The sequence below is a fragment of the Hypomesus nipponensis genome, chromosome 11 (genome assembly GCF_054491055.1).
Source record: "Hypomesus nipponensis isolate SF chromosome 11, ASM5449105v1, whole genome shotgun sequence".
NCBI lineage: Eukaryota > Metazoa > Chordata > Actinopteri > Osmeriformes > Osmeridae > Hypomesus > Hypomesus nipponensis.
This window is the reverse complement of record NC_140371.1, coordinates 22,328,406-22,343,594: the sequence shown is the minus strand read 5'-3', so window position 1 is coordinate 22,343,594 and position 15,189 is coordinate 22,328,406. Positions and strand designations below refer to the sequence as shown.

General features: G+C 48.3%; 1 protein-coding gene across 1 annotated transcript; it reads left to right on the top strand.

Annotated features, from left to right (window-relative positions):
* Positions 1-2,642: 2,642 nt before the first annotated feature.
* Positions 2,643-5,180, top strand: irf2bp2a (interferon regulatory factor 2 binding protein 2a). The gene is made up of 2 exons (XM_084710180.1): positions 2,643-3,721; positions 4,059-5,180. Exons 1-2 carry the CDS (start codon positions 2,908-2,910, stop codon positions 4,772-4,774), a joined length of 1,530 nt encoding a protein of 509 aa, XP_084566306.1. The 5' UTR covers positions 2,643-2,907; the 3' UTR covers positions 4,775-5,180.
* The last annotated feature ends 10,009 nt before the right edge of the window (positions 5,181-15,189 follow it).

Genomic DNA, 15,189 nt, shown 5'->3' with positions numbered 1-15,189 from the left:
CTGTGGCTGTCAACAGGATGTGGCTTTCCAATTAGGGTATGTTGGTGTCCATGGTTACTTTTTCCAACAATTGAATAAAAGGACATATTAAGGGAACAGCGGTAGCCTTCTGCCAAAGGTCACTTCCAGTACAGAGGAGGAAAACAGCCTTGAAATGAGGAGAAAAGCTAGTGGAGTTCTAGAGACAGGATTTCTGAACATTTCTCTCCAGACCAACAGAACCATGTATGAGTACAGTACCTCCTTTCGGTTGTTTGTATTGTTCAGCTATGTGGTTGTGATAATGTGGTTATATAACAGCAAAACTGTTTGCCTCCTAGGGGAAACAACCAGAAAGAAAAACATTCAGCTGCACGCCGCAATATGCAGGAAACTTCAGACGGAATACATAATGATTTTGCAGCCATGAATAAAAGATGGCCGATCTAAAAATTTTACAGGCGGCGGAATGCAGTGGTGCAGAAATAACGTGCGCTCATGGTGCTTGTGTCACATGCTGGGTATTCCCCCGGTTGACACCTCCCTCCTTCCTACCAGCCGCCCAGAGCTAAGCAACGACTACCAACACTGGTAGTTAGTACACACCTGTTCTCACAGTATCTAGAGTCATGTGACACAGTCACCCCATTGTTTGTTTCACCACAACTGTATTTATAAGACTACCAACTACATCACAGAACACACTAGGCTACAGACTGCTCCTTAAGGATCGTTTATATTTTAAAGCGTAAAGGCCCTCAAAAATATTTGGTAAAGTGGTGCCCCTGAGCAATGACTAGTTTATCTTCCCCTGAATTTTTTGTTGAGTATTTTCGACCATGGTAGTGCTCAGTAAAGACAGGACTAAGTGAAGACTTTTCATATAAAGACATCGCTTCTAAAGAATCAGGTCATTTAGGTTTTATTTGAATCCCAGCATGCTGTGATCTTACATAACGTTGTGTTTAAGGTTGAGTCTAAAGGATCCAAATATTAAAGGCCTGTTTTCCACCAAGCTCAGTAACTGAGTTTGTGTATTTTATTTGAACTGTGCTTAATGTAGACCTTCTGATATGTGGACTCTTTTATAACCATGTTAATAGTCATGTCAGGGCACCTTGATGGTGGTACACTCCAACATGCAAAAAGCCTTGCTGAATGGAAGGATGGGTCTTTTTATACAGCTGTACAGAGTTGGCTACTATCTTGGCAGTACATGATACCACTGCAGATTCAGTCATCAGCCAAGGACAGCCTTATGCTTCAGCACAGGATCATGTGTATGGGCTGTCAGGATGATGTTCCCTGAATGGGCGAGGCAGATTGTGGGTACGTGAATAATCTTACTTCCTCTTCCAACGTCACAAAGGCTTGTAAAAACGTATCCTGCTTTGTGTGTGCAGGTTTCAGAGGTATTGCCTCACCCGGGCCCTGAACCGCAGTCTGCAGGAATGACACGAGGCCTCAGGCAGAAACAGACCCAGCCCACAACACACACACTCTACTCAGCTTTAAAGACTTTTTGATACGTGTTAGGTGCATTAATGATAATCAATTGTCTATATACAAGTAGGCTAAGCATAGCCTAACTAAATAAGATCATCTTTTAAAAATAAGGGGGTCAGATGGCTGAGCGGTTAGGGAATAGGGTTATTAATCAGAAGGTTGCCGGTTCGATTCCCGGCCGTGAAAAATGAAGTTATGTCATTGGGCAAGGCACTTCACCCTACTTGCCTTGGGGGAATTTCCCTGTAATTACTGTAAATCGCTCTGGATAAGAGCGTCTGCTAAATGACTAAATGTAAAAGTAAATAAAGAAGAAAAAACGGATTATAATCACCCGTGGCCTTTTTATTCTTTTAGATTAAACGTGAATATGTTCTATTTCTCGATTCATGACTAACTTGCTCTAATCAACATGACTTCTCTTATAAAAATCAGTATTGTGCTCCTGCTTGCTTTATAAGCAAATCTGAGTGCCTGCATGTCCCTCGGAAATCCCCACCTCGTGCAGCTTCCTGAGAACCGAAGGCTGATGTAACACAAGAGACTTAAACACCGAAGTGTGCTACCAGGCTATATACAAAGTATTGATTATATATAGGCTATACAAAAAATATATATTTTGCTCTGATAATTTGAACGAATGACCGCTCCTTTATGTCGGTAGTATTGTTTGGGACGTCGCGAGCAGAGCACTATGCAAACTGCGTAACTCGTGCAGAGCTCGAGCAAACACGCAACCGATGTCCACAGCAACGCACCTCATTCATTTTGGTTACTGTAGAACAGGGTCCCACATTTAAGCTCTATGAAATTAGTCCAACCATTCACGAGATCTTGATCCAATGCATTGGGTTGAATAACAAGGACATTTGCAGTTTAGTAGAATGGTATTTTCACAAAAAAAAACAAAAGTTTGATTCTCTAAAACCACTTTCTCATAATCTTCGTATGAATCGGATACTACCCTCATTTGTTCACGGGCATGCGTGCTTCTCTGTTCGATCATGTTGCGACATGTTATTTGTTCTAGTATGTCAGCGGCAGCCTTTAGTTTTGGCATCGATTCAAGAGATAAAATAGAGAGGGGCAGAGTCATTGTGACAGCGCATGCGCTGAAGGGGCTGTCGAAGAATCAAGTAAATAGAATTGGTGCTCGAGCCACAAGTTTAGTGTTCGGCGATGACGTCACTGTTCCACATTGAGCTAGCACAGTTGTAGACAGAGAGTGAGGGAGATAGATAGAGGCGCGCCGTAGTAAAGTACACACTGTCATGAAGTTCTGTTTGTAACTTAATTGTTGTTGCCGTATTCGGGAGAGGAAGATAGTTGAGAGACGGGAGTTTGCCTTGACTGTGTTTTAAAGAGCTGGGACAGAATTTGCACAGATCTGGGTGAAGATTTTTCGTCAGTTTTGTGAAAGCAATGTCGTCTGCGGCGGTTGCAGCTTCGAGAAGGCAGTCATGTTATTTATGTGATTTGCCCCGCATGCCGTGGGCAATGATTTGGGATTTTACCGAACCCGTCTGCAGGGGATGTGTCAACTACGAAGGAGCAGATCGGATCGAGTTTGTGATTGAGACGGCCCGGCAACTGAAAAGGGCACATGGTTTCCAGGAGGGGAGATCTCCGGGGCCAGGAAAGCCCCAACTGTCGGGAAAAGAAATTCAGTCCATCAACCATTCGGCAGGAGACCCCGGTTCGCGGCCACCGCAGCCACTGGACCGCTACCCCCTCTCCTCGGACCGTCCACCCAGACTGGGTCCAGAATACCAATCAGGGAGACAGGCTAACGGCATTCCAGTTCCTAACGGATTTCCTAAACCAGACGACCCACCAGAACTGAACCGTCAAAGTCCCAACCCGCGCAGGAATAGTGCAGTCCCACCGAATTTAGTGCCTTTGGTTAACGGGAGCATGCCCCCTGTACACGCCGTAAATGGTAGACCGATCGGTCTCCCCTCCGCACTGACGTCCGGTAGCCCCAGCGACATCGGCAAGCGACCAGCATCGGTCTCCAGCACGGAGCACGAGAGGGAGGCGAAGGATAAGCAACATAGACCTGACAGCCTCACGTCAGAGATCTCCGATAGTCACAAAAACGAATGGATAAACAGAGGCAAAACAGTGAAGGACTTGATGGCTCTTCACCATTTCGACAGCAGGCTGAAGAAAGATCATGCAGTCATGCAACAAAGGGTGATGGGGTACGAGACGAGCGCCACTGCTTCAAAACCAGGTAAGCTACCGTCTTATCAAAATATCAGTGGTTAGAAGGTGTTTGTTTTTAAATAAAATGATAATCTGTTAATTTTTGTGAGAATAAACCCTTGTAGGCTGCACTATGGGGGTCATCTGTGAAGTAAAAGGGCAGCAATAGCACTGATCGTACTGTGCTAATCTCAAATGTATTTTCACTTAATAAATGGACTTTTCGAATGGTAGAAGGTGTTGTTTTTAATAGTTGGTACTGTGCAGCACGGAACAAGGGAAACGCATGCTTCCTCTCCAGTGAATTATTAATCACTGTCTGTGTTGAACGCCTCGACTAAAATTTAACCCTTCCCTTCCACCAGACAGAGGAAAACACCCACGGAGCATGAAGAGAAAAGCGTCGCCAGAGCCGGAGGGAGAGGGAACGGCGACTAAATTAAATGGAGAGGGACAACAGTGGTTGCCTCCTCTAACCGATGGACTGAAAATGCCCCCTGTCCCCCCGTCAAGTTTCTCCTCAGCTCCTTCAACGATATCCCCGCATTCCCGCACCACCCCGCCCGAAGCGGCGCAGAACGGACAGTCCCCAATGGCAGCTCTCATCCTGGCAGCAGACAACGCGGGTGGGAACAACTCGCCCAAGGATGCCAACCAGGTCCACTCCACCACGCGCAGGAACAGTAGCAGTCCCCTCTCGCCCTCCATGAACCAGAGGCGGCTCGCTCAGAGGGACGCCTCCGGCGCGGGAACACCCCACGTGCCGGGCATGGACCAAGTGCACCCCCAAAGCATTCCGGACTCGTCAGTTCCAGGCAGCATACCTCTCTGCTGCACGCTGTGTCACGAGCGTTTGGAGGACACGCACTTCGTTCAGTGCCCTTCCGTGCCCTCTCACAAGTTCTGCTTTCCGTGCTCGCGGGAGAGCATCAAGCAGCAAGGCGCCACTGGTGAAGTGTACTGTCCCAGCGGAGAGAAGTGCCCCTTGGTCGGTTCAAACGTACCGTGGGCTTTCATGCAAGGTGAAATCGCTACTATCCTTGCAGGAGATGTCAAAGTAAAAAAGGAAAGAGACCCTTGATTTTTTTTTTTAGGAGGGGGAGGGGGTAGGGAAACGAAAAATACGAGTATATAAATATATAAATATCACATACATACCATCCAGACAAACTAATGGACTATGTACATATTGGACCTAAGGGAAGGGTATACTTCGTAAACATGGCTGTATAATTTTTGATTTTTTGAATACATTGTGTTTCTATATTTTTGAAGATAAAGGTATGTACTCATTATAACGGACTACGTTCCTCTTTGTTGATGTTTAACAAATTATTGATGTACTTCTAGGTCTGGTGGCAGTTCCTGTTTAACGTAGAATGTGACTAATGCTACTCTACGAGCACTTGGCAAAACTGAAATGCTTTTAGCTGTACTTGTATGCACTTGTTTAAAATTGCCAAATACAATTTCTGATCTTGTATGAACTCTCTGTCTGAGCTTGCCTTCTTTCAACGATACACGTTTGTAACTATGGATACTGAGTTTAACGAGGCGTAGTATTTCCTTACACCGAAGTCCATTTCGACCGCACTGGAATGTGAGTGCTTAGCAGCGGGAGAACAGCGCCTGCTTCCTGCAGAAGAGAGATGGGCTTATTGACAGTCCTGGAGACGCGAATGTCCTCTTATCTGAGTTGGGGACAAGGCGTGCTGGTGTGGTGTAAGGATACACATTGAAATGTATTATTATAACATTCACTAGGCACGTGGTGGAAAGGCCTGCATTATGTTGCATGACAATGCTGGAAATGTTGTCGTCGGAAATAGCCCTTAAGATTGAGCGTCATACAGTATGGAAATTGTGGAGTCAGTAGTGGGGGAACTGGCATACATTAGCTAAGTGTCCTTGTTTAATGGTCTTTCACGAGAACTGCACATCTTGCTGACGACACTAGTCAAACATGCTTAAAAAGCAGAAGTAATGAGTGAATATGACACATCCATTTCCGTTTTTTGTCACCTTAGCACATTTTTTAATGATCTGGATAATAATATTGGAAATGTATAGGTGTAAATTCTCCGATAACTTGAACACGTGCTAACCTACGTAGGCCATGTATATAGCCGAACTGATACAGCCACTCCAGTATGCTACTAAGAAACTGTGACGTCTGTAAATGACTCTTTATATTCTTCAGTCAAGAGCATCACGCGTTGTGGATGTGGACATCTTCCGGAGTTTCTAGCTAAACAAAAACAGTCCAGGAAACATACCCACTCAATTTATCATACCGACTGAATTTGGCATCACTTTTTTAATATTGACCTAGACTTCACAACAGGCCTGATCAGACCTGAATCTTCATATTTGATCTGGCGCCAGCGCCAAAAAACACGATTAAGTAGAACTAAAAGTAAAACTTCCAATGGATGTTATAGAAAGCTTGTCTTAGGGTTACATTCTTCCTCGTTCTCAGCTGGTCTGACAGACCGTCAGCGTAAGAGGACATGTTGCCTGTAGGTGTGTGAGATTATGCACACCAAGTGCACTGCGTTTTAAGTTTTGTTAACACGCTTTAGAAAGTAATCTCATGTAAAAAAATATTTTTCCAAAATAGTACAGGTAGACCCATCTGTCTCCCTCTCTATCTTTTAACCTCAGAACATCACCCTGCCCATTTGAGGCTCATAATGGCCTATTTCCTTCCTTCCTTGGATCCTATAGTTGTTCGATTTTTTTGCACTCAGAAAGTTATTGACATATTAGTATAACAAGGGTCAACCCCCTTGACCGGGATAAACGGTGTCTGCATAATTACTATCTTACATGGTTCTTATTTGATCCGCTCAGTTAGATCATGTGGGACACAGAAATTCACGTAGCCCATATCAGTTCTGTGGGATGGAAAACTGCCAACACACTGCACTTTGTTATTTCACCCGGTCAGCACTTTGCCTGTCCTAGTTGCACTTTGGCTCATGGAAAACAAAGACTAAATCACAGCATGTCTTCCACCGCGGTCTGCTGCAGCAGAGCAGAGAGGGAGTATTTATAAATGGAAAGAACAGGTTTCAGTGAGCGTCCATTTAGCAAAGTCAACCAGCTGAACCTAATATGGAGAGAGTGACTGAGCCTAAGGCTCTGTCATAACACAGCGCTCCAGTGTTGCCTAGCTACCAGCGTACGTGGGAAACAGACGCAGGATAGGGTGTGTTTAGTCATACACAGGGAACATCCTGTAGACCCCCCCTTCCCCCCCCCCTCTCTCTGCCCCTCCTCTCTCCCTCTCTCTCTTCCTCCCTCTCTCTCTGCCCCCCTACCTCTCTCTCTCTTCCTCCCTCTCTCTCTCTGCCACGCCGATACTGCAGGAAGCCCATGATTGTGAGAAGGTAAAGTTGGGTCTACAACAACAACGAGCTACAGAACAAAGACAGGCAGCGATCAGTGGGCGGGGATTGACATGACACTTTTCCAAGTCCGCTATTTATTTTCGTTGCAACAATTTCATAATTCGGCTTGAGGCAATATGTAACATATGAATACAGATTCCCCCAAACGCTTGCATCAGCTTGTGTGCATTTGTTTTTGTGTGCTTGAAGATCTCGTTTAACAGGCTGTATTACAACGGAAACTTCTAGGCACCTGGCCAGCATATCTCCCTGACCGTTTAATGTTTAAACTCTCACTTTTATCTTGTGAAAGCACATGGTTGCCGCTGCTGATGTGCTTCTGTATGAACCCTCTATGGTTTGGACCCTGCTACAGTTTTATCACAATGTGGCAAGACAGTTAGTCGCTGACTGGACTGAGAGCAGCTGGTCTGATATCACTCATCCAAAGTCCAACAAGGATTCATTTACTGTTTTATCAGCGTTTGGAACAAATGTAATTTGTACTCCATAGTACTCTAGAACCAAGCTATGAGGGGGGAAAAAAGTGTTGATAAGGACGAACATTTAAAAGTATTAGCATTGCCATGCTGACTAAATAGCTAATCGCAACAAAACATGATCCGTGATATTATCAGTCTCCTTATCTAGTTGCCCGATCACTGAAAACCAGTTTGAGGGACAGGACACAGCATTTGACATAGTTAGTGAACCAAACAGCATTGGCTCCATGTTTAATGGTTAACCATAGTGCATCCCACTGCAGCATAAACATGAAGCTGTCAGCAGTTAACGGCAGTAAAGAAGGGTGGGACTCACAACCAGATTTCTGAGGAGTCAGAACTTGTCTTTATGACTGTCGGCACCACCTATGTGTGTTTGTGTGAGTAAGTGATACTGTGTGTACCTTTGCATTACAACATGCCTGCAATTGGTACTCTTCAAGGTGTGTTAGTGGACACGTTGCTCCGCCGGAGTCGATGCCCTTTAGCTGGCTGTGTCAGGACAGACTTGACCAGGTCTGTGCTGGAGAACTCTTGCAAGGTCAACACGCTGGATTCAAAACGCCGCTGTCTGTTTGTTCCAAAGGGAGGGGCAGGTAGGGGAGATTACACATGGAGTGTCAGAGTGCTGGGTGTAGAGCGAGCTATCTCACTAATGAATCTATGTTTAGAACTATAAATCAAAGGCATGCTTAATCCCCAGAACGAGAGCAAGAGAGGAGAGAGGGATGTGCCAAAAGGAGAATCTGGTCCACATTTTTTCGTCTCCCTGTATATCGGATCCTACGGTTAATTTTAGACCTGTCAGGGAAAACAAGGTCAGCCCAGATGTTGAATTGAGGACACACTTGAATTTGCCTCTTTTTTCATCAATCAAAGTTTCCCTTTGGAGCTGAGCCTGGTTTCCTGAGAGACTAGTAATGACTGCTTCTGCTCTCAGCTCCGGGGAAAGCTGGAGACCCAACCAGCAATTAGGTGGAGAACTGAGGAAACCGCAGGATATGTAAAATTTCCCCTGAAATTGTTGGCTTTCCCCCCCAGAGCCCCTGGATCAGCTTCATCTCCTGGGTTTGGCCCGTTATGCCACGTGGGGCAGTGTAGCAGAGTATAGGTGTGGCAGGTGGCCGCTCTCCATGGCTACTAACAGCAGAATCAGGCGTTCCTATGGGCATGCGTCACAATAAGCACTCATAGGAATACCAAGTGGAACTAGTTATGCTGAGGTGTTGTTGAGGGAGATCTCTTCAGCCTGGGTTTGATGTCTGTTTCCACCCTGCGTGTTTAATAGTTACTGCTCATATTCTACGTGCCTCACATTTAATCGCTGTCTTTTTTTTAAGTTGTGTGTCCTTCTATCAGACTCGCTCCCTCTCTTATTTTTGCTTTCAATATCTCTCTGTTTTTCTCTCAACCTCTCTGCTGTACCATTCAATGTGAATCCGGTCTGTGAAATGGAAATGAGGACTCTCTCTCTCTCTCTCTCTCTCTCTCTCTCTCTCTCTCGCTCTCTCTCTCCCTCTCTCTCTCGCTCTCTCTCTCTCTCCCTCTCTCTCGCTCTCTCCCTCTCTCTCGCTCTCTCTCCCTCTCTCCCTTTTTACCAGACATCAAAATGAGGCTGCGCCTCCAATGTTTTTCCTTCAGATCTTGGAGTGCTGCCAAATCTAAAAAGTGGAGCATGCAGAGAGAGGGAGAGAGAGAATATATAGAAGAGAGAATACAGAGAGAAATAACAGGTTGTAAAGATGGGGAGTGGAGAGAAGAACGAATGAAAAAAAAGGGAAGTCAGGGAGAGATGAGGACAAAGAATGCGACTGATCTGAATGCAAGATCTTTTATCCTATAATAGCCTACCCTAGCACAATCTGTCCCTCTATCTTGCTCTCTCTTCCTGCTGAGACATTACCCACCAGCCCGGGCTCAGACTCAGCTGATAAGATGACGAGGAGCTCTTCTGCCAAACGCAGACCATGGCTGAACTCCACAGAGGGCTGCAGTACAGTAGGATCCGCTGCAGTCTGTATGTAACAGTATACCGTGTTGAAAATATCTCCACGAAGACTGTAGAACAGGCTTCGTAAAAATACCTCTGTGGATATTAGTGGCCACAGGGATCTTATTTCGTTTGGTTAATGTCCACACCTGACACCCTCGCCTCCTTTTCATGTAACCCTAGGCAACCCTGTGCCCCAGCCACACATTTAGCTCTGCGTGAGGCGGACTGGAACGTTTCGGTCGCAGTCGTAACTTGCACCTCTCACATGCCAAGCCAAAGTTAGATTTAACCGTCAACTCTTGCCGTACTGGAAATAGACACGGGCATCAGCTGCACAGCGTTAGACAGTCACTGTCAGCCCACCTCTAACCACACACACACACACACACACACATCCTGACTGCTAGCAGCCCACCTCTAACCACACACACACGTCTGAATCATGCATCACAGGGCTGGGGAACACGAGGCTGCTGTGACACTCTGCCAAGCCTCTCCACCAATTCAGACCAAATTGTGGTGATTGACCCTCGCATGCTTGGTCCTCGTCCTCGACCCTCGTCCTTCAGGCTGGCTGCCTGTTCCAGCTCTGTCCTCCGCTGGGCCCTCCTCAGGGCCCTCCTCAGGGCCCTCCTCAGGGCCCTCCGCTGGGCCCTCCTCAGGGCCCTCCTCAGGGCCCTCCTCAGGGCCCTCCTCAGGGCCCTCCTCAGGGCCCTCCGCTGGGCCCTCCTCAGGGCCCTCCTCAGGGCCCTCCTCAGGGCCTGGCCTCTGGCCTGGCCTCTTGCCTCCTTAGGGGCGCTTTTGATCTGCAGAATGCTGAGGATCCTGGGGTGTGATGCTTGGTGAGAGCGCGTCTGTGCCCGGCCTGCACACCTGCCTGGTGAGCAGGGAACCATGCCACCTGGACAGAGAGGGAGGGAGGGAGGAAGGAGGGAGGGAGGGACAAGAGAGTAGAGAGAGAACAGCAGAGTGGTTGTTCCTCCCTCGGCAAACTCACACTACTCCAAACACACACTCCTGCAAACACACACCCTGCCGTAGGCAAACGATCTCAGCAGAGTGACTATAGTCAGGGAACATACCGGCAGTGATTTGTCTCTTAGCATTGAGAACATGTCCTTCTGTCTGTTTGTCAACATAGCTCTACAACAGCTGCCAGCTGAAATGCCTAGCTTCTCTATTGGTCTGTGTGGTTCACAGTGTTCCTGCAATCACAAAGCAACGTCATTCATCTGTGTTGTGTTTGCTGTTACCAACAGTTGGGGAGTGCCTGAACGTGTTGGCTAGTTAGCCAATCAGCAGCCAAGCCTATGGACTCCATGGTGAGTGGACAGGAGGGCTAGTAAGCCAATCAGCCAGAAGGAAGGCTTGTCAGCCAAGCCTATGGTCTCTGGTGAGAGGACAGGGCTGATGTATGGGCCTGACCATCCGGAGTGTCAGCAGATCTGGGATGATGTATTATGGGGTGTGCAGAGCCGCTTGTTTCCATGGTTTTCTCGCTGGGCCTCGGTCGCTGACGATCACCGCAGGTTCAAGTTGGGACTCAGCGTTCCTTCGCGTCCCCGTGGATTCAAGAACAGCTGCCTTCGCCGCTGTCCGCTTCCTGACCGCGTCAAACCAAACACTACCCTGCCATGGCCAGTCCCAACACAGCCCTCAGGGATCCCAGCTATCGTGCAAAGCCGTCTCTCATCTCCCAGCCAGGACACAAAAAGCTAAACTAATGTGGGTTGTTTTCTGCTCAGTAAAGGCAGTGTTTCAGGAATGTTGTGGGACTTGCTCCCACACCACTCTGGTCTCTGCGCGTTACATAACAGAGAGTGGGCGCTGTTCCCCGTCTGAACACTAATGTTGTTGTCAATCACAGGTTTACAGCAGCTGCTCTGCCTCTGCAGAGACGCAGTCCTGCTTTCATCTCCTGTCAACTCTTCCTTTGTGTTGTCATACCTCTAACTTTCATCTCTCTCCTGTCTCTCTCTCCTGTCTCTCTCTCTCCTGTCTCTCTCTCTCCTGTCTCTCTCTCTCCTGTCTCTCTCTCCTGTCTCTCTCTCTCCTGTCTCTCTCTCTCCTGTCTCTCTCTCTCCTGTCTCTCTCTCCTGTCTCTCTCTCTCCTGTCTCTCTCTCCTGTCTCTCTCTCTCCTGTCTCTCTCTCTGCTGTCTCTCTCTCTCCTGTCTCTCTCTCTCCTGTCTCTCTCTCCTGTCTCTCTCTCTCCTGTCTCTCTCTCCTGTCTCTCTCTCTCCTGTCTCTCTCTCCTGTCTCTCTCTCTCCTGTCTCTCTCTCTTTTTTTGTGTCTGTATGTACTGGCAGTTTATGGAGGGTTTTAAAAGGGGCTGTAATGACACAGTGGAAGTGTAGGGGATGTTGGAGCAGAGAGAAGAGAGAGGTCACACATGGCCTGTTTGTGACAGGTGCGTGTTATTATTAGACCTGGTGACTTTAAGTGGAGTTGTTACACAACTGTGAAGCGAGGCGGCGGGGGGGGGGGGGGGTATTGAGGACTCTCTGATAACCCAGGCAGAATGAGGAGTCTCTGACTCTGATAACCCAGGCAGCGTGAGGAGGCTCTCTGAGGCAGAGCTCACAACAGGTGTTGTGGGGTAATGATACAGATTTGCGTGTCAGGCTTGCTCTTTATAGCTCTGGGGTGGTTGCTCTGGGGTGGTTGTTTTCACATTGGTTGGATGCTGCTGTAGGGTTGAACGTTTCCCTGGACTCCAGGCCTGCTCTTTGCTTCATCTAGCCACAGAGATGGGGGACCAAGAAAAACACTCTTCTATCCAAGCCTCATCAAGCAAAAAATGTTAATGATAGCCTTGGCTGGGGCACTTTATGGTTGTCTGGTGCTCTGTAATGATATAAGTACAGAACAGACACGGTTATCCTAACCCCACTCCCCTTCCTCCCTCTTCTCCCTCCCTCCCTTCCTTCCCTGCCTCCCCTGAGGGCTGTGTTGGGTGGAGAGTGATCCAGTGTCATTCAGCAGGGTGGAAGCAAGTCTGCAGAGCTAGTGGGGTGTGTTCGCAGGGGGGGGGGAGGGGGGAGGGGGGGGGGGGAGGGGGGGGAGGGATATTTCTGGTTGAGTGTGAGTTTGAGTAAACCTGGGCATTGAGCCAAGCACCCGGAGGGAGAGAGGGAGGTTGAGAGAGAGAGAGAGAGAGAGAGAGAGAGAGAGAGAGAGAGAGAGAGAAACCCTTTTGGGTTGGCACACTGTCAGCTTCTAGTACACAGCTGCTTCTGGAAAATTCTGCACCCTGCCCTACTAAACCACTAGGCATGACATGAATAGCAAGAATGGTCTAGCTGTCAACAGTGGATGCTTTTGCTTGTGACGGCAGCCTAGCAGACAAGCACAAATGCCCTGGCCTTGCACGTAGTGGAAACATCAACAATGGAGGGGAGAGCAGGGGACAATGTCAAGTTGAAACCCCGGGTTTAGCGGCTTTGTCTGGACCAGGAACTCGTTGACTCTGCCCCTGAGCTTTGGAAAAGGGGACGTAACAAAATGCAGACCAATGTGTTTTGACAGGGCGGTGTCTCATAACTCACCGACAGCAAAGTATACCTCGGGACGTAGATTGGGCAAGCTCGAAACACCTGTGCTGTCAATTGCATTCATTGTTGGAAAAGCAAAGACACATGATCTTAGTATGTGTTGTTGGCAAATATTCAGCCATCATAGCCAATCAGGGCTGTAGCTCCCTGTAAGTGCAGGTTAACGAGTATGGAATGTTCCTCCGGATGAGATAATGTAAGCTCTCGTCCCCTCCAGACCCCTCCTCCATCTCTCTCTCCATCCCTCTCTCTCTCCCTCTCTCCATCCCTCTCTCCCTCTCTCCATCCCTCCCTCTCTCCCTCTCTCCCTCTCTTTCTCCCTCAGACATCTACCTGCTCACCCCGTCTGAACAAGGAGGCAGGGATCTCTCTAGCTGCCTGACTCATCTCCTCCTCTCCCTCTCTCCTCCTCTCCTTGTCTCCTCCTCTCCCTCTCTTCTCCTCTCCCTCTCTCCTCCTCTCCCTGTCTCCTCCTCTCCCTCTCTCCTCTTCTCCCTGTCTCCTCCTCTCCCTCTCTCCTCCTCTCCCTCTCTCCTCCTCTCCCTCTCGCCTCCTCTCCCTGTCTCCTCCTCTCCCTCTCTCCCCTTATGTGTACATCCAACACTTGGTGGGCTGTAAAAATAGCCGAGTGGCTTGCCGCTGACACCTGACATTTCCAAGCCTTGAATGCGTTGGGCGCTTGGCACACATTCTTGTCCAGGGTTTATCCGTCTGCTGACAGTGGGGCCGCCCCCTGCCCTCCCTGTGTCCATGCAACACTAACCTTGCCACGCTCTGCAGTCTGCTTAACATAAGAGCCGTACGTGGCACTGACACTGTCTCTCTCTCTCTGCCTCTCTGTCTCTCTCTCTGTCTCTCTCTCTCTGTCTCTCTGCCTCTCTCTCTCTCTCTCTCTCTGCCTCTCTCTCTCTCTCTCTCTCTCTCTCTCTCTCTCTCTGCCTCTCTGTCTCTCTCTCTGTCTCTCTCTCTCTCTCTCTCTCTCTCTTTCTCTCTCTCTCTCTCTCTCTGTCTCTCTCTCTCTCTCTCTCTCTCTCTCTCTCTCTCTCTCTCTCTGCCTCTCTGTCTCTCTCTCTCTCTCTTTCTCTCTCTCTCTCTCTCTCTGTCTCTCTGCCTCTCTCTCTCTCTCTCTCTCTCTCTCTCTCTCTCTCTCTCTCTCTCTCTGTCTCTCTGCCTCTCTCTCTCTCTCTCTCTGCCTCTCTCTCTCTCTCTCTCTCTCTCTCTGTCTCTCTGCCTCTCTCTCTCTCTCTGCCTCTCTCTCTCGCTGTCTCTCTCTCTGCCTGTCTCTCTCTCTCTCTGCCTCTCTCTCTCTCGCTGTCTCTCTCTACCTTTCTGTCTGTCTTCATCTCCCACTCTCTCTTTCTCTCTCTATCTTGCTATCTCTCTCTTTCTATTGTTGGCCTAGGTCAATGGGAGTACAGCTGGCCACAAAGCTTCTATTCTTGCCATAGCACCATGGAGAGCCAGCACAGATATGGCTGGTTCACCGGCAAAGAGTGAAAGTGACAGAGAGAAGGAGAAAGACAGGGAGAAAGAAAGAAAGTGAAGACGTGGTTCTGGCACTTTGCCAAATTCCAGCAGCAGTATTGCAGGGTGTCAGTGTAGGTGTTGCCAAGGAAACAGTGAGAGGAAATCACACAACACAACAACACGGTCAACTGGATTCAACATCAGCGAGCAACACGTCAAAGCAGAAAGTTGTTTACGGATGTATACTTGATCGGTTGATCGAATTTACAGATATTTCTTTGGCTCTATGTTTTCTCTCGGTCGTTAGCGAGTACGAGACAAGGCAGGATGACCTCAGGCGTCCGATGGCTGAGCAGCGTTCGGACCATGTCACGAGGCCAGAGGAGGCAACCTCCCAACCCTCCAGACACCTGTCACAATACATGACCTTCATCGCTGCAAACTTATCTCCCTGTCGACCTAGTCTCTCTCACCCTCATTTTGTTGTTCAAAGAGTTCTGGCCTCTCCGATGCCTGGCGTTATCTTGTTATCTCTGGGCTGTCTGCAGTGACAGAAACATCATGAACAGCCTTCCATGTGGTTCCCTT